Source organism: Manis pentadactyla, chromosome 16 (genome assembly GCF_030020395.1).
Source record: "Manis pentadactyla isolate mManPen7 chromosome 16, mManPen7.hap1, whole genome shotgun sequence".
Taxonomy (NCBI): Eukaryota; Metazoa; Chordata; class Mammalia; order Pholidota; family Manidae; genus Manis; species Manis pentadactyla.
Genome location: NC_080034.1, coordinates 19,081,979 through 19,106,691, shown reverse-complemented (window position 1 = coordinate 19,106,691; position 24,713 = coordinate 19,081,979). Strand labels below are relative to the sequence as shown.

Below are 24,713 nucleotides of genomic sequence, written 5' to 3'. Positions count from 1 at the left end.
TGGAAGCTTGGCCTTATAATTATAATGTCTTGGAACTTGCTTTTACTTTCTGCCTTGGGCCTTTGCTGTGTTTCAACATCTAGAATGTTGTAAATTTCATTCATTCTCTTGCCCAAGTCTACTCAGCAATCAAGACCTAACTCAAATCCCAACAGCTGAGCATTTTCCCCAAGTATTTCACGTAGGGCAAAGTAGCCATAAAAATAATTTTTAAGGTCAATCCCATTTTATGGTAATTTACATATCATGCCAGAATCTTATGCCTGTTATTACTACATTTCATTCTTCTGGTACTAAGATAAATTTTTAACATTTGCCAAACGGCAGTATTTTGAAGACTATGTAATTGTTAGGAACACTGAGACGTACTGAGTTGTAGACAAGGACATAAAAATGAATTTTATTAATTGCTATAATTATTTTTTGTTAAAAATGAATTATAATGTCTCCGTGTCATTGTCGCTCCATAGCATCCCCCCAAGAGTGATCTGCTTTTCACGCAGATATTCTTATTTTAAAATGTCTTTTCATCCCAAGTCAGTGACCAGGCCAGTCCAAAGTCTGTACCAAATCTTTGATGATGCTTAAAATTCTAATTTCATGAAAAAAAGAGAAACACTTTTCTGCACAAGCCCTTCAAGTCCCACCTTTTCTTCACCTCCTGCTCTTTTCCCAACCCGGAAACGCGCAGGCGGGTGAGTAGGGGTCTGCCCTGCCGGCTGCTGATTGGAGTCACGCACCGGGGCTCAGTGCGCCCCAGTGTCTCGCAGGTGGCGCGGCCCTCGGCCTTCCCCCCACATTCCGGAGCCCGGGAAGGGCGGCGGGTGGGAGCTCAGCCCCGCTCCGCCGCCGCCCGCCCTCGCCCAGGTGAGCGCCGCTCACTGGCCCGGGCCCAGAGGCCGGGACGCGTAACGCTGCTGGCAGGAGGGCGGGCACTGGAAAAGGCTTTGTGCTCTGCTGGGGCAGGGCTGGGTTTGAGCTCAGACAGGTTCCGAGGTGCCCCGGCTGCGCGGGGCCTGGGGTGACACACGGCCGCCGACTTGTTGCGGCCCGTCCGGGGGGACGCCCGCCCTCGCTCGGCTCCGCACCAGGCGCGGGGAGGCGCGGTCGGGCGGAATGCGCTGCCCGCCGCCGACCTGACGCTCGCAGGTAACTCGCCGCCTCCCGGGAGGCCGCCGTGTGGGACTCGGGGCGCTCCTGGCCGGGAGTGGGCCCCCGGCTCCGGGCGGGCGCGGGCAGGGGCGGGCGGGGCGGCCAGGCCCGGGCTGCCCCCAGGGCCGCCCCGCGGGGCGGGGACCGCGACCACCGCGCGGGATCAGGACGCGCCCGGGCGCAGCTCGCGGTCGCCCCCTGCGCCGCGGTGCCGGGGAGGAAGCGCTGCGAAGTTTGAAAAGTTGAGTGTGAGACGGGGTGGGCTCGGGTTCCTCCGGGGCAGGCGCCGCCCTCCGCGGACGCGGGGTCTGCTTCCTCTTTGCCCCGGGAGCCGGCGGGGTCGGCTGGGGCGCGGCGGGCGGCCCGGGGAGGAAGTGCGGTAGGACGGGCGGGGCAAGCGCAGCGGGGCGGCGGGCAGAGCGGGGAGGCGGCGGGCGTGCCCGCGGGTCTCAGTGGGGAGCGGGACTGGGGAGGCGAACGCGAGATTTTTCTGCATAAAATCTCTTTTCCCATTTGTACCAGACTCCGCCTCTGCCCCCGGGTTAGTTGGGACCTGTGCGCATCAAACTTGAGTTATTCTGAACCTGGGTGTGCGACCTTGGTTAGCTCGCCAGGTGATTCTGGTCCAAAACAGTTTTTGAGAACCCGTGTTCTCGGTTGTGGTGGCCTTAAAAAGGAGAGTGTGACCGGAGGACATTGCTCCTGTAGAGGTAGCTTGGAGACTTCCGGCCTAGGCTTTGTGACATATTGGTATTGGGGGGAATTACTACCTGCATAAAGTGGGTGAGGAGGCAGGTACGTGCATGTGTGTTAGGTGTTGGGATCATGAATATGTAAAGAGACAACAGTGCTTTCTTAATAAGGCACAGAAGAGGTTATGGGAACACAAGATAGCACGTTGACTATGCACGGAGTGGTGAGGTTAGAGGTTCGAGGGTCTTTAAGTGACCTGCAGAAGAGGCGGTGAGAGCTAACGAGGCCAGAACACTAAGAAAAAGACATGCTGGTGGCAAACAGTCAAGGCTAGACTCTGAAGTCTAACTCATTTCCAGGTTCCCACTTGCAAGGCGTTGTTCTAGGTTCCTGGCAGGCCCCTCCGCTCTTGCTCTTTCTCATTCCCAACAAATGCTAGAACCCCAGGGAACTCTGTGACTGAGGCTGAATCAGTCCAGAGGAGAAATAGGAAAGGGGACAGCGGTGAAAGGGACTTAGAAGAGAAAGCTGGTCTTTTTGGTTTTTCAAAATAACTAAAGGATGAGAATGGTGTGTAACAGGATGAAGCGGGGGTGCTGTGGTGCTTTGTTGTGTTAGTTTTGTCTCTGTCTTCCTGCAGTTCCCAAAATGATGGACTTCCCACACCTTCCAGTTCCGAATTCCACTCCTTTTCTTTGGAGCTTTGCGCCCACACCCGCGTAGTGTACACCCCTATTAAGGGTGCTGGCTGCCCTCTGCAGAGCCTGCCTGAGGGCCTGGGGTGGATCCTGCCTTTAAAGCTGGCACATTCTAGAGGGCAGATGCTCAGAATCTACTGTGGGAAGCATCAGCAATTGAACAGCTGCTGAAAAGGATTGCGTAGACAGACAAACCACACCTCGGGTGCTGACTCAGTGATGTCTCCTGTGATTGCTCTCTGGAAATTACTACCTTACCTGTGGCTGACTAAAGTCTTTGGGGTTGCATTAATTAATTTCATTATTCTTTCTATTTTGTGCCCTACTGCTACATACCTGCTACCTATCCCCTTACAGTGTACGGTGGACATTCATACATTGCATATTTTCTTGACCGTGATTCACCTTCCAGTAGCTCACCTCTCTGTTTCTGATTCAATTACATTCCATAATAATGAGTTTCCAAGATGTAACTTTGTACTTTAAATCTGGAGAATCTTGTGGTCAAAATGTGATCTTTGGAAAGCAGGCCACTTCTATAACATACATCTGGATGGAGGAGACCTTTTGAAAAGGCCCCACTTAGCTTAATTTAATTATTTGTAAAATTACATGTTGCCGGCGTTGAGCTAGGTAGGTAAATTGGCATGTCTGTTTCTCGGTAACATGCAAAATATGACTGTTTCAGGGATGTTACACAATTCAGAGTTGGAGTAACATAGTGTTACTGTTAATTTTGAAATGTATTTTTGTTCATTAAATATTTCTAATCTGGAAGTGGGATGTATTTTAGAACTTGTTGGTAAATGTATTTTTTGAAAATCAGAATACATTCCCCTCCATGGAAATAGAGTTCTAAATTATGCTTATGTATTTTAAGGGTGACGTGGATTAAATATTATACAGCTATATCCACCTACATTTCTCTGAGAAAATGTGCTACAGCCCTCAGGTGACTCATCCTAGTGAGGTGGGCCGGTGGGCATTGGCACTATTTTGAGGTATGTGTCCCAGTCTGTAAGGGCGGTGTGGGTTCCCTGGGGGATTGACAGTCATCTGGAGGCTTAGTACAGTGGGCTGCTGACCCAGGGGTTAAGGAAAAGGTGGGTTCCGTAGAAAGGGTATGTGTGGAGGTGAAGCAGAGTGGGGCAAGCTGACTCCAGGATTGGGAAAGAGGAGTTGATTAAAGAGTAGGGAGGCCAACGTGTGCAGGAGGTAGTGGTGGGGGATCAGGGAGGCAAAAGTTATGTTCAGTAGCTCTGATGCTGGGAAAAAGATGAGCCTGACTTGGAGAGATGATCCAGACAGAAGGGATATTCACCCACTGGGCACGTCTGTCTTGGGAAGTGCTTGAATCATACGATCATGACTGATAGGGAGAAACTTTTCCTCTGGGGACATCTAATTACTACCCAGTTTGTATTTCATTTTCTTTTCACATTGTCCTTAAGAGTGAGGCTGGGTGTCCCCTAAAGGCACATGACATTTATTTTTTGAGCAATGTGTCTAGTAATTTGTAGACTGCACCCTTCCTGGGGTAGATAAAATAGTAATGGTCAGCCTGCTGAGTACTGGCATAGGGTTAGGTACAATCCTAATGTTACTGCAGTGGCCTGTTTCACAGAGCTTAAACAAAAGCTAGGCAGTTGATATATAAAGGTTATAGTTGTGTGCTCTTATACTCTATCCATTCATTAAACATGTATGTATTGACTACTATACTCAGAGCAATGTGTTCCATTCTGGGGATCTGAAGGTAACACAACACTATTCCTGGATCTTCTGAAGCTCATAGGGACCTAATGATAATTTTAAGTACAAATAAAAATTAATGAATCTCACTTACTTACTTAGTATTTCCCTTATATTCTCTGAGGGTTCAAGCAGATATTGTATGTATTCATTAATCATTTGTGAAGTTGAACCTAGCAGACCTAAGTTAGTTGCAATTTTGACCAAGTACTCAAATTCTACTGGCCTCTGAGGTTTTTCACTGGTGTGCCCCATTCTGTTCTGAAACTCTTTGTGATCTGAAATTCTTTGTGATCACTCCATATTGAGGGTACCAGCAAATGATGTTAACTAACATCTCCCCATGGTATGACTGGGAAGTTCATCGTCTGCACTTCTGTTGTCAAATTTTCATTTCAAAGTGTTTTGTTTATCATTTTTCATCAGGTTGCTTCTCTGATTGTATAAGCATTACTCAGGGGGGAAGGAAAGGCTGTTTTCAAAGCACCAAAAAGTGGCATCTCCCAGCTCCATGTCTGTAACAGCATCACTCAACATGGGATGTTTGTCTAGGCTGTCATTTATATGCATGCACAAGCAGTGATGGCTTGCTTTCTTAACACATTGCTCAAAATACTTAGTTTCATCTGATTCATTCAACAGCTGTTTCCTGGTGTTTTGAAAGAATTGTATTTTTCTCCAAATAGTGTAACTTCTGAATTATTTTTAGAGAAGGGCGAAATAAAATTTAAGTTGTTTTTAGAGTAGGGAACCAACTGACAGTGTTCACCAATGATTCCTTTTTCCAGTCTCAACCCTTCTTTTCTTTTCTCATCTGTTGTTTTTTAACCTTTTGCCTTATTGTATCATTTCTGGCCTCTTTTGTCCCTCCTTGTTCCCTCTCTTCCCTTTGTTTCTATTCCTCTGTCTTCCCTTCCCTTCTCCAGCATCCCTTCCCATCCTTTCTCTTCATTTTTCTACCTTATGTTTCATCTTCTCTTTTTCCTTCCCTGCCATTCCCTACTTCTCTTTGTCTATTTCTCCATCTGTTCACCTATTTATTTTTACTTCCGTCTGTCATCCCTTATCAGTACAGTTCTCTACTTTCTATGTACATTATGTTTCTATAAATCAACGAGTCAAATAATTGGAAATCAAATAGCATATATTACAAGGGCAATTCTATTCTGTAATAGTTAAGATAAATTATAAATAGACTTGTCAGTTATACTTTGAAAGTTAAATACAATATTCAATAGATTTCTAAAATTTTATACATTTAAAAAATTGTTCTTTTCCTTCACAGTAGAATATGTGTACAGTGATCATCTCATTAAAACCAAAGATTTGGGTGGGCGAAGGGGATAAAGAGGCACAAAAATCTTTATCATAATATAAATTAGTCATGGGAGTGGAAGTATAGCATGGAAATCATAGTCAGTGGTTCTGTAACATTTTTCTGTGTTGACAGTAACTATACTAAGATGGGGTGAGGATTTAATAATGTGTGTAACTGTTGAATCACTATGTTGTATAATTGAAACCAGTATAATATTGTATATCAACTATGCTTTAATTCAAAAAAGTAACAAAAAAAGCAAGGTAACATCTAATAAATTTTAGAAACTGGTTCATCTAAAATGATTAAACAAATATCACTGATTAGAAAAAAATCAGTGAAGATTTGCCTCATTTGGCATGTCCAGGAATTTCCATTTTTGCCTTGATTAAATTCAATTTATTAGATAAACATTTTATTTATAACATCAAGACTTGCATTTTCCAATTTTCCAAAACCTTATAAAATTATAAGTTCAAGTTGCAATAAAATATTCAAATGAAAATACAAATAAAACAGTAAAAAGAAGGATAATAATGTTATTAAAACTGCATGTTGACATTCTGACAGCCTCGCTGTTCAGTAAGTTGAAATATTTGTTAATTGATGAATCAAGGACTAGATTTATCACAAGAAAGGTACTTGGAGTTCAATGTCTAATGTAGAAAAGTTCAAAGGTCAGACCTAAGTAAAGGCCCCACTCAACATATAAATGAACCTTTCTTTAAATAGAAATTTCAGTAGAAAATAAAAAAGAGATAAAGAAGAAAATTAAAATTACAGCATATGTCTAGAATTTCTCTGTTAATGTCATGCAAAAGTCTCAGTCCATATACATTGAAAGTAACACGGAAAGCACTTCACTGCAAAAGTGTTTATTTGTGCAATTCTGGGCCAGTTCTTGACTACTCATATCTAAAGGTGTTCTCCAAGAAATCAGTTGCATCTGGTATATACTCAGGACCTTGATTCAGAGCTCTGTAATTAAGATAGGGTCTTCAAACTACTTTAAATTCTGTATTTTTGTTTATGGAGTAGATCTATATCTAATCACATTTAGCTGGTCAAATCTTGTTTGTAAAATATGAACCCTTAAAGGAAAAGAGCATAAAATCTCTCCCAGGCTCTTGGATCCAAACTGTGTTTCCCTAGAAAGTCGGGGACAGGAGCCCTAGGGCACTGCCACTGGGTGTGTGTGGCATCACACGGAGAGTAAAGGGTTTGACAAAATCATTTGGTATTTGAGATCAAGAGACTATATATCTGATTCTAATAGCACAACAGAGCGCTACCATTATTTGGGGTATCTTCTCCCGTCTCCCTCACTGTTGTGCCACAGACACGGGCTTTAAGGACAAATGAAAGTGAAACAAAGGAGCTGCCAGGTGCATTTTCTGGCTCTGTCTGGTTTAGGCAACTGTGACCAGAGCTTTATAAACTTCGGCTTTGTTTCTATCATTAGTCTCCCAGGTTACAATCACTGTCAGGAATTGAGTACTCTGGTAAATAGGGATCTCAGGGAACCCAGTAGATTTTCACGTGTAACCCGTAAATAGGGATCTCAGGGAACCCAGTAGATGTTCACGTGTAACCCACAAGACCTAGAAAGCCATGCATACAAATCGACCAGCATTTCACACATTCAGAAATGTATTTCTTTCTTCATACCTTATTAACTTCCATGTGCAAGTGTTCTGTGAGCAAGTGAGAAGAGTCAGGGAGGAAGGTTATTTAGAAAACAATAAAAGATCTGAACTACGTAAGCTAGTTTTCCTATCAGAATTTTGGGGGAATTTCTGGGAGAAATTAAAGAGAAGCCCCTTATTTCAGCTGTGATACAGTTTAAGCATTCTTGGTTGGCAGTGAATCTAAGGGAAAAGACTAATAGAAGATTGCTAGACGTTTTCTGACTATTTATATGGCTTTTACACAAATTAAAATCATTCTAGGCTAGACATATTATTAGCATTTAATGTATTTTTTTGCATTTTAGGCACATTTATGTCCACTTGCACAATTTCTACATTATTACTGCTTTTAACCTCTACTTTTTAATGGTCTAAGATTGCTTTTTTTTGCCACTCAGTATTTGTAATACTTTGACTCTTCAGCTGTTCCCAACATACCTGAGCAAAATACATTTTCACTTTTTCACAGATGAAGCACACACGGCTTTTTTTAAAACGTGTTTGGAAAGCCTAATAGTTCATATTGGAGCACATATTTATTATGTTTTCCTTCAGCACCTGTCCCTCTGTAAATGTCAGCGTGTACCAGATAGACTTTTTATTGTCTTAAATAGACTCAAAAGGTGAGACAGGAGTGCATATGACACATGTTCAACATTTTACTCCATGGGGTGCTTCTTGCTCATGGTGCTCTTGTCTAAATATATCAAGTGTTTGTTATAAATTATACTGAGATTTGGAAATTGAGGTTCAAAGATCCTGAACCCCACTAAGTGGTAACTAGGAAATTGTGGATAGGTGTTGTGAAGTGGGGAGGAGAGGCAATGTGAACGAGTGAGGGGATGGCTGGCTGGCTGGCTGGCTGGCTGGCTGGCTGGCTGGATGGCTGGCTGGCTGGATGGATGGTTGGATGGATGGATGGATGCTGGATGGATGGATGATGGCTGGAAGGATGGATGGATGGATGGTTGGATGGACTGACTGATCCCTAGCTATTTCTCCTTTATGATTACACAGTGAGGGAAGAAGTGAAACATATTCTGACATGCTTAGAATATAGGACAGTGGTGATACTCAAAATACAGAGTAACTAATATGACAGGGTCACTGATAAATTAGAATGCTGCACCAGCTTGGTGGCCTTTGAGGAGCTGCCAGTCTAGTGGGGGATGCAGAGAGCGGCAAGTAAGCCATTACCTTGATTATTTTACATGTTATAAGTCAAATAAAGCCAGGTAATAGAATTAAGCATGGCACAGAGGGCAGGTTCTTTTTTAAATGGATAGCCTGGAAGACTTCTCTAAGGAGGTGACATATCAGTAAGCTAGGAATGAAAAGAAGGAATGAAAAGAAGGGGCATTCCAGCAGATTGAGCAACTAGTGCAAAGATCCTAAAATGGGAATTAATGTGGCATGTTAACTGTAAAGAAAGAAGGCCTGTGAAAGTATCTGGGAAGGTGTCCAGAAACCAACAGAGTGTATGAATTTGGAGCCTAGAGGAATAGTTAAGGCTAGAGACTTGAGAGTCATCCGTGGATATGATATTTCCTTTAAGACTGGAGGGGATTATCCTAGAGAGAGCATTGACAGGGAAGAGGAACCATAGAGATGAGTAAAGCTTCCAAGTGCAAGCCCAGACAGCAGGAAAATAAGTAGCTTTGATGACATTTGAAGGAAATTCTTAGCCTCTGTCCTAGAATCCACCACTGAGGATATCTCAGCAGTACTTTTCAGATACTACTGGCACTGCAAATAGTCACTATTAAAAATCTTTTCACCTAGTGCTCTAGAATCCTCAAGAAAAAAGTAGACCCTGATCCCAGTGTACATTTTGCCTACCTTTAGAGTACAGAGAGATGCATACTTCTCGAAACCAGAATCTCGTATCTGCATGATTTGTTGGTTGAACTTAAGCCTCACACTGCTCTGTTTATCAGGTTATAAAAGATGGACTTTTAAACTTCTCAGGGCTGCTCTGCAATATATACTTCACTCAATTTCACTATAATGATAAACCAAACATCTATAATCATAATTCATTTAAACACCTAGTGAATCCTTTCTTCTGCTGAAATAAGTTCATATAATAACAGAACTGATATCAAAAACACAGGAGAAATGAATCATGCTTTACAGCCAAGTTGTTCCATTATTTTGAAAAAACAAGACTTAGAATTTTATTTCACTAAGATTAATTTAAATGCACAGAAACAATTGTCAGAGGGACTTTAACATAATTAAACATTTCAAAATACAAATTTTAGGGAGAATCCAAATCTTGAATCCACACTTGATAACTCAATACTTGACACTTAATAACTATTTTCCTGACAGTTAAATTAGTATTAATGCTTTTAGATAGAAATCTATGGATTTATCAAATTACTTTTACAGAACTCAGTGAATTTCTAATTATTCTTTTGGAAGCCCTTTCCACATGGGTAATATTTTGTATTATCAAAAATGAATCTCTATTTAACACAAATATATGTTTCCATCTTAAAAAGTTCTTCGTGTGTATTATCATTAAAAAAATTATACTTAAGCATTTTTGGCATATCATAGTTTAACAAATTCTCATTCTGTTATATTGAGTTACTAAGGCAGTATATATTAGCTTATTATTTAACAGTTATGTACTCAGCATTAATAATTGTGCTAAACAGAGATAATCTCCATCATCAAAGAGCTTATAATCTAGTGAAGAAGGTAGAGAATATGCATTTAAATGCATGAAAACTGATAACATGATCAGGAATTGCTGTGAGTTACTTACTAATAAGACCTTTCTACATGCATGTAGCTAATTTTATTTTTTATTTCTTTTACGGTTCCTGTACCCATAGAGCTTGTGTTTCTGGGTATTCTTTGCTTACTCATATGCTGCTCTATAAGAATTGTTAAACTGTTTTAAAAGAGGAGGGCATTCTAAGGTAAAAATTAACTATTGGGGTACTTTTAAAAACATTATTTTTAAATATGTACAGAACAATACATATTAATTGATCAACATTTGGTAAATACAGAAAAGTGTCCAGAAGTTTTAAAACATCACCCATAGGACCATCACACAAGGACATTCACTCTCATTTTTATGTGTGTATTCTTCCTTTTGTTTGGATGAATTTTCTCTAATTATAATTTTGTTCTTACATAGTTTGGTAGCCTGTTCGTTATCTGTGTAGCACCATAACATAAACATTTATGCAAGCAGTAAAAATCTAGAGGCAGGTTTTGACTTCTTGGTTTCTTTTGCATTTGAAAATGGGTTTGTATAATGTTGTGCATTTAACTTCCAAAAAGATGAAGCTGAACTGTGAAGGCTGACTCCGTTTTTTGAGAACAGGGATAATAGGCAGTTCTTTGTCATACCAGAGAAAGAAATACTTTTCCTAACCACCTCCCTACTTCCAAACAAAGTTAGCAAGTTTGTGGGTATCACAGATCTTTTCAGCAGGCAAAAATTAATGTCCTCTTAGAATTTTGAAGCAAAAGGTGCCCTAGAACACAGCTTGTGATACATTATAGCATTCTGTCAAAAATATGTCCTCTGCTTGATTACATTCAGAAAGAGTGAAGAGTGTACTCAGTGAGAAAGAGAAAAATCGAGCTTTATTATTGAATAAAATGTCTTCCTATATCACTCCCTAACAATTTTTTAGCAGTTTTTATGGCTCATACAGAGTTGAGGGCTTTTGTCTTATTTAGTCCCTATAGAAACCCTTTGTGGTAAATACTGTTATTTTATGTATTTTTCTGGTGAGGACCATGAGGCTCAGAGCCCAGAAATTAGGTGACTGATGTCTTACGACCAGTATGCGGCAGAGCGGAAGTCACATTTGGGGCCACCTTACCCGTTCTTTGTCATGGAGCTAACCTGTGATTTGTCACTCTGCCCTACTGTCCCACTTGATGTAACTGAAGACTATTTTTCTGTATCTCTTTTAAGTGTTCTCTTTGGATTAAAGACTCCAACTTTTCAGTGATTCTTCATGATGTCATCTCCAAACACTGTTTAATTCTGTGCTTGTATAGTTAACTTTTAATACAAATTCAAACCATTACATCTATTGGATTTAATCTTGTTCACATTGATTTATTATTTTGAATATTAATTCTGGCATCTAATGTATACTGCTGTTCAATACTGCAAAATGTATCAGTGTTTTTCTATTCATTCATTCGTATGTTGGTTACACAAATCCATCAGGATCAGGACAAGATGGAGCATTTTGGTACAGTACAGACATATCCCCGTTAGGATGAACTTGTCCTGCTCACTGGAGCTTCTGAAGTGCTGGTATCATGGTAGAATGCAACTCAGTGCTTCCTAAATGACAGTGAGTGATTATATTTTAATGTCATTAACATATGTCAAGGGCCTTTATGTTCTTATATCTGAACTGTCATTTAGACTGGGGACGACAAACTTTGAATAACAGCCAATGTATACAAACTCTGAAATTGTTTTGGTGTGAAAGTGATATTGTTGACCCTACGGTCCACTTAAAAGAAATTAAGGAGATTAAGAAATGTTTAGGTATTGAGCAAATGGAGTTTTCCTTTGGGATTTGTAAAATGTATTGGAGGTATTTAGGTTTGTCCTTTACATGAGTTTGATAAGATGGGTGGTTCTGTGGTGACCTACCTACGGAGGTGTTTGCCCCCAACACCCTGTGGCTGTGTGTGCCCTGTGCTCATGTATTCCCTGGCCTGCCCAATCATCCTCTGTGGGACACTGCACTCTGTACAATTGGTCCACTGTATTATAAGCATTATTATGAAGCCAGCTTAGAATTTTTAAATAAGTCTGGATGCCAAAATTAGATATCAAGTTCTACTTGACAGCTTGATTATTCTAGTGAATTTTTCATTTAATAGGAACTTCTTCAATGTTTTAATTGTCATCTTAAATTTCTGGTAATCAAATTCAATGTCAAACAATCTTGGCAGCTAAAAAGTTGAAAGAAGAGATATATATGATTTTCAACTGTTGTGAACCATGGATTATGATTTTATTAGATAGAGATGCTCTGAAACCATCCTTTATGAAACATTTTCTCATAGTCTGTAGGGAGACATTTTGATATACATCACAATTACCCAGAAGAAAAGATTGATTTGAGATTTTTTTAAATCAGTATTTGAAAGACTGTAAAATGTTCCTTAATAAAATTTGCTGAACATTGAAGTCATGTCAGAGAACTCGTTTTGTATCATCACATAGCTAGAAAAAAAAACACTTGAAATAATTTCTGGATGGTAAATAAACTTTTTTATTTATTAAGTTCCTTTATTTTAAATGTTTATGGTTGAAAAATAAAGATAACTTATATATATATTTGTATTAGCTTCCTAGTGCAGCTATAACAAAATACCAAAAATTTTGGCTTAACACAACAGAATTTATTCTCTCAGAATTCTAGAGGCTAGTAGCCTGAAATCAAGGTGTTGCCAGGGCTGCATTCTCTTTGAAGGCGCTAAGAAAGAATCTGTTCCTTGCCTTTCTTTTAGCTCTGACATTGCCAGCAGTCATAGCGTTCCAGTCTGCTGCTGTAGTCATTTGGAGTTGTCCCTGTGTATTTCTCTGGGACAGCTCACTCCTTACAAGGACACGAGTCATATTGGAGTAGGTCCCACCCTAATTGAATAGGACCTCATCTTAACTTGATCACATCTGTGAAGAAGACCCTGTTTGCAAGTAAGATCACATTCATTGGTACTGAGGGTTTATGTTTGAGCATACCTTTTGGAAGACACAATTCAGCCCAAAACAATATTTGAAACTGCCTCAGACAGAATTTGGGAAAAGGATCTCAGATATTAGCAGCTTTTATCTTTTTTGTGTTTCTTTCATAGTCTTGACTCCGAGTCACCTTCTTGCACATTAAGTAATTATAACCTCGGACTATTTGTGATTTAAGAAAGTTGTAATTTCTTTTTGGAACATTTTTCTATTGACCTATTATTTCAGGAGTCTTTGCAATGAATCTTCTCTGGTCAGAAGCCATAAACAAATTGATGCGAGGTTTGGCTGTTTATTACTGAAGTTGGTGAAAAGTGAATGACATTCCCAGTGGTCTGATAGAAAACATTACCTTTATCTGAATCTTAAAAAACATCTTGTGAGCAAACTTTTTCATATCTTTATAAGCAGTTACACTGTAAGAGCCTGTTAAAAGTAAAGTAGTAATAATAATATTAAAAGATAAATACTTTAAGTTCATTGTCTTATTTATTTCTTATAATGACTCAGTAAAGTGAAGACTGCTGTTAACCTTGTTTCTACACATGATCAGGCTGAGGCTTGTGGATGTAGGTAACTTGCTTGGGAGCTTCACATAACTGGGGAGGCAGGTTTGGAACGTGGCAGTCTGACTGTACACACAAGCTCTCACCCCGTGTGTTATACAGTGTTTTGTTCTTGTTTTATATTCAAGGCACATGAAATTGCTCATCAGTACTATTTTTCATTTAAACTTTATGATTTGAGATTATTGTCCATTTACAGGCCATTGGGAGAAATAATAAAGAGGATTCCTTGTATCCTTTACTTAGTTTTCCCCCAGCTGTAACATCTTACAAAACTGTAATATTGTATCACAACCAGCACATTGACATGGAAACAGTCAAAATCAGAATGTTTCCACAAAAATCCTTTTTGCCCTTACATAGCCATATTCACCTTCCTCCTTCCACACCCCTTCCGGATCCTCTGATAACCATTAATGTGATCTCCATTTCTATAATTTTGTTATTTAATGAATATTGTATAAATGGAATCATGCAGCATGTAATCTTTGGGTGTTGGTTTTTTCACTGAGCATAATTCCCTGGAGATTCATCCAGGTTGTTTGCATGTATCAATAGTTAGTTCCTTTTATCGCTGAGTAGAGATCCTTAGTAACAAACATACCACAGTCTGTATAATATTCACTTGTTGAAGGATGTTTTGAGTTGTTTCCAGTTTGAGGCCTTTACAAATAAAGCTGCAGTGAACATCCATGCACAAGTTTTTTTTTGTGATGATAAATTTTTAGTTCTCTGAGATAAATCATGGGTGCAATTGCTATAGCATGTCATTTGCATATTTAGTTTTATAAATGAAACCGCCAAAATGTTTTCCAGGGAAGCCCATGAATTGAAATCTAAGTTTTTATACCTTGTTTTATATCCTTTGTATTCATACATTTCACGTTTGGAAGTTTTATTTTCCACAAATGACCTGAAAGTTTCAATGTCAAATGCAATTTGTAGTGATTTTTGAGGTGTGGGTTTGTATTCCGTGTTTCATGAGGCGTTTTCCTGGAGTGAGTCATTTAATGAGTACATGAGTCTAGTGGTCTGCTCAGCTTTTACGTCATTGTGAGATTTTATTTTCCTCTACTCGTTAATTATACCATATATGTTACTTTTGAGAAGTTTTTAATGGTTATTCATAAAACCATTAATTGGCATAGCCAATTAATTTGTCTTCAAATTAATCCCGCCAAATGTTCAGTGGCTGAACTCTTGAGAGTGCCGTGTTAAGTCTGTAACTGTATAAAGGTGCTATTTCACCACAGTGTCCATTTATCCAAGTGCCATTCCTTTGCTCTTCTGCCTTAAAATTTGTTTCTAGTTGGTTCCTTCACAAGTATCCCTTCTAAATAGCTCTTGTGATAAATGCCTAGCTCTTAGTGGTTAGAATATGGCATCTCCATCAGCGCAACACCTAGTGTATTTATTTATATCTTAGTTCTTGTACATAATATCTCAACTTCTGTGCTCACAGCTGTTGCATTTTTTTCTGAGGCCTTTTTTCTGCATTTCATCTGGCATTGCCATTTGATTAGTCTTATAATGTTTCACTTTTTTCTCCCAATTGTTTGTTCCTTTTCAATTTACTTTTCATCTGTGTCCTTTTGGTTTGGTTTTGCTTTCATAGGCCTTTGATCTCAGTGATGTCTCAGTTTGCCCATAGTTTGAGAATGAATTGCTTACAGCTGCAGTGTATGTTTGCCTAGATCAAGCTCAGAAATGAATACAGTTGTTTGAGACACTTTACGCGTTTTAATTTCCAAGTAGGTAATAGGTGCTTAATGTCATGCTATAGGAATTCAAAAGTTAAATTTTAAAAGGTAAGGAACAAACACGAAAACTTGAGATTTTCATGAACAAGCAGCAGTTACCTACTGTTTTTAACAATCACAAATAATAAATGTGATTTTCATGTGATCACTGGTGCCTGTCCCTTGAATTATCAGATGAAAACGAAAACTACACCTCTCTAAGCCTTAGGGAACTCTATTTTCATCAAATGCATTGATTCTGTCAAGCAAATATCTTTTTTCTTTGTTACAAATGATTATTTTGTGCAAAAGAAAACTTAAATGAGTACTGAAGAGGTCATGCAATAGTAGTTTGACGTCATGCCTATGAATTGAGCAGCTTGAAGATTTCTCAACCTTGGCACTGTTTACATTTTGGGTCAGGTACTTCATTAATGTGCGGGGGCTGTCCTATCCCGTGAACTATGTTTAGCCACATCGCTGGCCTCGCCACTCTTCATGCCAGTGGCATGAACATGTTCTGCTTTTGGTCTTCACATAAGATTTAATCATTAGGCTTTCTCTACTTTGAATCTTTCTTGGTACAAATGCTGAGCCTAGGGATGGGGACAGGATTGTCCCCACTAAAATAGTAAACTGGACCTTTTACCTCCCTTGCTCCTCAGCTCTTTTTATATGCCTGGACCTTTTCTGCTCCCTGCCTGCCCTCCACCTCCCCAGCCCACCCCCTGCCCCCAGCAACACTTCTGGCTCCATTGCCTATTCCTTCCCAACTTCCCTCCATGATTAGTGACTCTTGTTACATATTTTGAGCTAAGGAAGTTAATAAATGATAATGGCTTCCTGGGTTACCCTCCCGAACCAGATTTGAATGTTGGTAAGCCTGAGTTGGAAAAGGCTAAGTTAAGTAGGATACTTAATTAGAGCAGGTCCACTGACAAAGATGTTTCTGCTCAGATTAGCCCTTTAGCTCTTATAGCACATCCTCAAGTTGTACTTTGAAACCATACAGTGGCGATAATGGCTTCCAGGAACTGGAAATTACTTTATTTGATGAAAATAGAGTCCAGTCCGCAGTCTCACACAGTGAATGAATGAGTAATATTTTGTGGGCATTGTGAAGGATGAGGTGTGAGTTTAGAGAGGCAGGTTTTGATTCCTAAGGCAAATCCCTGAATTATATTTGATGTCTTAAGTTTCAGCATCACATAAACACTGTCACATCATCGATTCTCATCTGTTCTTACTTCCGTCCATCTCGTGAATATTCTTGTCCCTTTTTCATTGGTTGTTCAACTCTGACAGACTCCCCTACCCACGTGCCTCTCCTCTCTTCCCCTGACACTGCCAGACCAACTGTTTAAAGCACAGGTTATGCTAAATCACAGAAATCTGCATCCTTCCACCCCTGGCTATATCGTATCTATTCAGCTCTATCTCCCACTCCTAGTAAAACGAACCTGTTTTCCAGTAGACCAAGTCTTTTTCACTAATGCTTGAAGGTACCAAGCTCCTACTTGTTCTGTGCTTTTCCTTGTGTTTTTCACTCTAGTGTAGGGTGAAAATATACGTTCTTGCCACCTGATCATATTCTTACTCATCACCCCAAGTTCAGCTGAAGGCCTCCTCTTGCACCCAGCCAGCCATAATTTATTTATTCCATATTGATCTCTACTTCCTTTTATCGAACAGCATTAACTACACGCTCATTTGGCCCTTAGCAATGTATGGTTTTGTTCAATGTGTTAACAAGCAGTTTTGTGTGTACATTTTGACTCTTCAACTAATTAAGAAATTCCTAGAAGGCAGGTGTTTTATGTTTTCCGTATTTCCTTAGTATGTGATTATATGCATAACAAGCACCTGTATTAATGGCTGGCCAGGTACTGATTGTATTCTAATTCTATAAAGGACTATAGAAACTGATACCACCATGTATAGTTCCAGATTAAAGTTAGGAAGGATAGATTTTTTTGGATGTCAGAGATGGAAGGTGTATTTCTTTAGGTGAGAATTTGAAAGTACAGGTACCTTGGAAAAGGAAAACCACTAGCACTCTATAAAAGGAACTGTTTAGCTTCTTTGTGACAGGTATATGAATTATTGTGTAGTTAATACCACTTTGGATATGAAATGTATGTCATAGTGAGCTACTGGTAGTAGAAATGAGTAAATGTAAAAATGACATTGAGTGGGCTGTAAAACATTTGATTACAGAATTCTGATGATGATTTCCTTCTTTTCAATCACACAGATACCTCTCATCAGTGTACGAATGGACATTTGAGAGTGCTCTTGTCAAACGCTTGCAAGCATGGAAACCTCATCGATGCTGTCCTCACTGAATGAGGAGTGTAAATCAGACAATTACATAGAGCCTCACTACAAGGAATGGTATCGAGTAGCTATTGATATGCTGATTGAACATGGCTTAGAAGCGTACCAAGAATTTCTTGCCAAGGAACGTGTATCAGACTTTCTAGCTGAGGAAGAAATCAACTATATTTTGAAAAATGTTCAGAAAGTTGTGCACAGTGTAGCACATGGCATTGATAATTGCTATGATGATACCTCATCTTCAGGGACTTACTGGCCCATTGAGTCTGATGTGGAAGCTCCGAATCTTGACTTAGGCTGGCCTTATGTGATGCCCGGACTCTTAGGGGGCACCCATATAGAGCTCCTCTTTCATCCGCCAAGAGCACAGCTACTCACGATTAAGGAAACTATTCGGAAGATGATCAAAGAAGCAAGAAAGGTAATATTTCTATTTCTATATGAAAAATTTCCAACTTGGATAAGCACTAGAGTGGTATGAGACACATATGGTAAAAGAATATATGTATGGACCATGCCTATGATTTTCAGGAAATATATTACATGGATACCAAAGAAGGAAGGCTGTCCTTGTGTATTCCTGGGAGAGTGCTGTCAGGTCCCTGTTAAAGTGGAGATTTCCTTCTCTTCATAGTGTACATACACCCAAGAGAGCTTTTGCCCATGAAAGCTAAGATATGGACTATGAATGAGATCGTTTGACACATTCACAGTCTAAAACACTTCATTTTCTTTAATCTCTGAAAGGAAATGTGTTGGTAAATATGGGGTAATTTTCTTTGTTCTCAACAGGAGCAAGCCCTAATTTTTGCTCTGGATATAATTTCTCATATTTAATAAGCCATAGATTTACTTACTCATTTCCTGAGTTGTGTGGAAACAGTATAAAATCAGGCATGATAAAGTAAAATTCTGAAGTAAGGTCCTGAGGTACTTAGCATTTTACGGCTTCTGTGCTCCTTTTTTAGCTACTTATATTGGCTTATAAATCTCAGATATTGTATTTTAGAACTCAGATAAAACTGTAGAAATTTTCTTTTAGTCAGTAAAATACAAGTTATTGAGAACTTTCTATGTACTCAACACCATGACGGGCTCTTCAGAGGTTACAGGAAAATTTCCTAGGTCATTTAATTTAGCTTAACCTAGACTTTAAAATGAATGGACAAAAATGATGTTTAACTGTAATGTGTCTATTTCTTAGTGACAGATACTATACAATATAGAAATTTAGATCTAAAAGGGACCTTAGGATACACACATACATGACATTGCTTTCTTTCATGTCAGCAAGACATAGAAATACTTGAAAAGCATACTTTTATAAAGTACAGAAATATAAGACCCTTGAAATCCACAGTGATGTGGTAGTTTTCAAGACAGGCAACTAAAAGATTTGCGATCATGTTAGGGAGACATAATGTTCTGAAGCTAATGTCAAATGCAGGCTTTGCAAAAAGTAAGGTTATTTTTTTTCCCCAGACCTTTTGAGCTCAAATAACCTGATGTGTTAGTTGCATTAACTCCTTCAGCAGGATTATATTAAAGACAGCACTAATCTATTCCATTTGTTAAAAATTAACTATAGAATTAGGTGTATAGTAGGTGTCCAAAATTTATTGAATGAACTATCAGTTCAATTTTCTTAATTGAACCATGTGTATTTTTTAAACTGTAATATCTATGCTCTGTGAATACATTATACAATTGTATTTTTTAGAACAACAGGGCAAAAAGCAAGAATATATGTAAGTCTTTGTAAAGATAAAATAACAAATATTAAGTACTAACATTTGCTTGTTTGTGTTTGGGGAAACAGTATGATTTTTGATCCACAATATTAACTGAAAATTGAAAAATACATCAATGAGGATTAATATTATTATTATTATGAACTTAGTATTTATGAATTCATCAGCTTACAAGACTGCTAGGTTCCTTTGGGGCATTGTATTTCTGTGAAGCAGAGTAAAATCCAGGAGATACCGTGAGTTGTTGGGCTAGCACTCACCAGAAGCTGAGTAGCGGTCATGACTAATGTATTTTTCTTTCTAATGTAGCAGCTATTTATTTAGTGAACCTCCAAAAGTAATATCTTCTGCCTGGTCATTGTCTGTTGGGAACTCCCACTGAAATTAGCAAGCTGAGGAACTGGATGTCCACCCTATAAAACAATAATGTTTTATAATTCTGATTCCTTACCACAAAATCAAACTGACAAAAATAAGAAAGAAAAGTTTACCTTTGATTTGTATGTACATATCCAAACCTAATCCAAAGAAAGATAATTATTTGACCCTTGTAAAATAAGTATATTGCAATTGAATATACATCGTAAGAGAGAACTTAGTTTTTTTTCCCCCCAAAGCTTTAGAGAAAGTGTTAGCTTCTACCTAGATACAATAAATATTGAGGTCAATGGACTTTATATTCATGAAATGTATATTTCCAGGTATTTGAGAAATAATCTTCATATGTTACCATGTCATTTAAAGAGTTTTGAAGGATCCAATACTCCAGAAAAGTAAAAATTATTCACCCCATCTTTTAAAAAGATCAGACTTTGTAGCCCATAACTGGACAAGGTCCTCTGAAAAAATTTAAAAGAAAGCAAATATTATAAAATGAAAGCTTGTCAGAACACATTGCTTTTTAAATGAGTAAGCATGATTTTCATGTCTATCATTTACTAAGCCAGTAAGTCATGTTCTTTTAATCCTTCAGAATCAGTGGAAGCCTATTAGTTGTCAGGATCAGCTTTCTGTTCTTGAACTGTTTTTCAGAGGACAAATTCTCTCTAGTGGTAATCTCAAGGAACTGTCATGGCATTACAAAGAGGATGATCTTTTTTTTTTTTCCATAAAGTGTTTGAATAATTTATATTTTAATGGCTAGAACGAAGTTTCTTGCCTCCAAAATTTCTCAGGGAGATTCTTTTGGTCATCAATATTATGAAACTCCAAAGAGAGATGAGGCCAGACACGTAGGGCTCAGCACCAGCAAAGCAAGACCCAGGAAGTGGTCTTGGAGAAGAATTTAAATCCATTTTCATTGTTCTATTTGCATTTGAGGTAAGGTATTTATGAAAATAAATGTCATATGGGAAAACCTTCAAATAATGAAAGGAATCCTAAAGCACTTTTCTTAGACACCCAAACATTTGAAATCTGAACATAACCCCTAAATTAACCTTCTAATCCCTTGAGAAAGGAAATAAAAATGATACTGTATCTTATTTATCTTTATTGGGAGTATTTTGTTTTTGGATTTCACAAATATATATGCTCTTTGTTCTAAAGTAATACAAGCTCTGAATCATTCTGCTTTTATAAGTAGAATATAATCTTTATCATATTTCAAAATCCATAGAACTGTTTTTATCTTTTCATTTTAGCCAGTTGTCCCTTAGGAGTTGTTTAGAGGTTTGTTTGTTTGTTTTTTTAACTTTTTAATGTTTGCTTGTTTTGTTATTAGAGAATTTTCCTTTGAGAAAATCCAATCACAGGTAATATCTTGTGCACTAAAAGGGCAATATGTTCATTCACTGGCACTTTTTCTAATCCCTTTCTACTTTGCATTATGTGGTGGACATAATTACATTTGGGTTGACTTTGTAAAGTTTGATAGTGTTTAGCAAGACTTTTCCCAGGTAATTATTTGTCTCAAGAGGTGTTCCCAGGATGATATATGCATGTATACCCAATTACTGTGAGCACCTCTTATGAAAGTATCCTCCCTAATTACTTTAAAAAGTCATCTATCATTAAAGTCATGTTGCTTTTAGCCACTCACTGGTAGATAACCATAAAGGTATACCTTCTGATGGTCTTGAATATGTAAATGCTTAACTGGAATGCTATTGTGTCTGTTTCCCAATTCTCTTAGCTTCTTCTGTGAGATGTGAATCTTACTCTTGTGAAATACGGAATCAAGAACATACATAAGCAAAAGTCTAGTGAGAATTAGGGCAGAGTCATTCCTGAGGTGTCCTGTCCTGCCTCTCCTGGGTTCAGCTCTTGGTCCCTCCCTGAGTCACTGCTCTGGGTGTGCCTGTTGTGGCCTAGGGAGTTGTTAGTAACACAGAGAAGCATTAACTGCCAGTTGGCTCCATGGCCACAGACGGGAAGGTGAACAGATGGGGACTTTTCCTAGGATTTTGCTATATTGTAAAACTAATACTGGACTAGAGGCTTTGCCAACAAGGCTCTACCATTCCCTAGTTAGGGATGGAACAAGTTGTTGCACCTCCCCAGGCATCTCATTTATTTAGTAAAAGATACGAAGCAAAGCCTGTTAGTGGTTTTTAAGTCTTACGTTCCTGTCCAAATGTCTAATAATGCTTACAACTCAAGATTATTTCAATATTATACTCCTTGCTGAATTCGTCCATTATTGAGTGATTTGTATATCATAATGTGCTACTTTCATCTGCATTGTTTTGCAACCATATCTTGCCCCACTCAGTGATACTGATGTATTTATCACACCTTTATTACACCAGGATCATCTCTTTCCTAATGTTCCCAATTTTTATTAAGAATTTTCTCTCTGCTCCCTCCCTGTTCCAACTCTCACTGTGAATACATTCATTTTTTTGAATTTGAGTCAAAATTAGTTTCCTCTAGGAACTATCTTTTACTTAGATTTGGTGCCATTTCTATCCTGTGACATTAATTTGAAAACCTCTTCTCTGAATAATATGCATTATATGTTTATATATATATGTTTGTGTGTGTGTGTGTGAGAGAGAGACAGAGAGACAGAGAGACAGAGACAGGGAGGGAGCGAGAAATACTCTCCCTATGCCAGACTTCTGGATCTACAGAGAGGTAACCCATTCTACATTCTTCTCAGTACATCCATTCTCTTCCTTCACTATTGCCAACAACCCTGATGTCAGGTAGATAATTTTTTACACAGTCATTTAATGGAGCAGAAAGAAGATACCCAGTACAAACTCTTTAACCTTATATCAAAATAGAGTTTTGGGATCCCTTGATTGACTAGATGATAACTTTTATGGGAAAAAAACTATAGGCCTTTTTTTTTAATTGCCTGAACTCAAATAATACTCTTTTTTTAAAGAGGCTTCAGGGAATGGTATGAAGGCTCTGAATCTTGGAGTCATTTAGGGCTGGGCTGAATACTAGCTCAAACAGCTGTTTGTATTAGATACTACACTCCAACGTCACTCTCTGGGCTTTATTTTTCCCATCATAAAATGGAGATGCTAATACTCCATGGGATCCTTGTGAGAATGGAATGAAATAGCTGACCTGTCTGATATGACACCTACCACACATTTAATGCCCTACGTATGCAGTTAAAAAATCTTCCTCCTCCTACTTTTCCTCTTCCTTCAACTCTTCTTCCTCTTACTACATTACTCCAGATCTTTATTTTGTCAAAAAGTAATCCATCAATCTGTATTTTTGCATCACTGTGACCTGGCATTTGTTCTTTAAGAGTGAGAGCAGCATCTGACCAAGTTCAATATCTAACAAGACAGCGTCTTACTAGAATGGCAGTTAGGAGTGATTAGCTCTTTACGAAATGACTATTTCCAAAAAGACTTAAATACATTTCTGAATTATCATAATAATTAAGTACACTGCACCAGTTGTAGAGCAAAACAGCATTTTCCCAGTGTTACTGCTTATAATGTTCAAAAGGGAAAATATTGGTTTACCATAAGTATATTTGAAAATAAAACCTACTATGAAGACAGCTTAGATACATCTATTTTATATTCAGGATATACAAAAAGGTATCCTTTATGGAAAGCTGTTAAATATTACAGAAAAAACTGTAAACCATACTTTCTTACCAAAAGATCTAAATATCTGAAAAGGTACAGCTCTGGTGAAAAGCTAAGGGTGGGGAGGAATGTTTTCTAGACCAGGAGAAAAGAAAAATCACTCCATGTTCCTCCAGAATTCGAAAGTGCTAATTGTATTAGATTTTTAAATAAAGACATGATACAAGGGTTCCATATATACAAAAAACAACCAGGTTTTGTAAATTTTTTAAAATTATTATGGACCCACCATTTGGTGTCTAAAGTTGCTTTAAATAACACTGAGTTTATGGATTATTATTACTTCCAGAATATTTCTGATATAATTAAAAAAGTGATCTGGGAAAATATTTAAGGCTTATCATAATTAGTCTTCTTAGCTTAAAAAAACTGCTTTCCTCATAAAGTCATTAGTCTTGCTTTGTTGAAGAAAAAAAAAATGGAATATGACATAATAAAAATTGTTATATAGGAGATCTCCAACTTGGTTGCACACTAAAGTCATCTGTAGTTTGTGGGTTTCAGATATTTTGCCAGGCAGTGTGTTTTCAGGTGAAATCTAAACATCACCTGTGACTTTTACTTTTAACAGATTTTCATTTGAAAATTGGTAACTTTGGAAAGAATTTAGCTTTAAAAAAAATTAGAATTGCTTAGAGGTGACAATAAATCCATCAGAAACTCTGCCTTGATACATATTTTTTTTCTGTAACCTTTTTTTTTGTTTAAGGTGTTATTGATATACAATCTTATGAAGATTTCACATGAGCAACTTTGTGGTTTCAACCTTCACCCATATTATCAAGTCTCCTCTGACCCCATTGCAATCACTATCCATGCCTTGATAATATTAACCTATACCTCTGTCAACAATTGGAAAGAAACAATTTAAAATTGAAGTTATTTCAGAATGCGTATGATTTATCTGATTAAGGAAAATATTTCTAAGACAAATTTTTCTACTTAATTTTCACCCTTTGGTACTCTTTAGTTCTTTTTTTTCCAAAATACACCATGAGAAACAACTCCTATAGGAACACATGTAGTGTATACAATCTTTCTATTGAACTTTGAGGGGCTGTTAGTGACTATGGGACAAAATTTAGTTCTCTGTATTCTGGAATCTCTGAAGGACAGTGCTTATTTTTATGATTATTTCTGTTCACTCATTTTCCTTGTCACAGGATTAAAAAAAAAGAGTATTGTGATGTGTAGTCTTTTTCTGAA

The 24,713-nt window shown here is 38.2% G+C and overlaps 1 protein-coding gene across 2 annotated transcripts in view; it reads left to right on the top strand.

Annotated features, from left to right (window-relative positions):
* Nucleotides 1-444: 444 nt before the first annotated feature.
* Nucleotides 445-24,713, top strand: part of FAM83B (family with sequence similarity 83 member B) — an 86,386-nt gene continuing 62,117 nt past the window's right edge. The window contains exons 1-2 of one of the 2 annotated variants that reach the window (XM_036916330.2): nt 445-1,149; nt 17,607-18,110. In XM_036916330.2, coding sequence (XP_036772225.2) covers nt 17,667-18,110 — 444 coding nt within the window. In that variant the 5' untranslated portion in view covers nt 445-1,149; nt 17,607-17,666. Of the gene's footprint in view, nt 1,150-1,241; nt 1,394-17,606; nt 18,111-24,713 lie in introns of those variants that run through there. The other variant, XM_036916331.2, reaches the window with a different exon arrangement.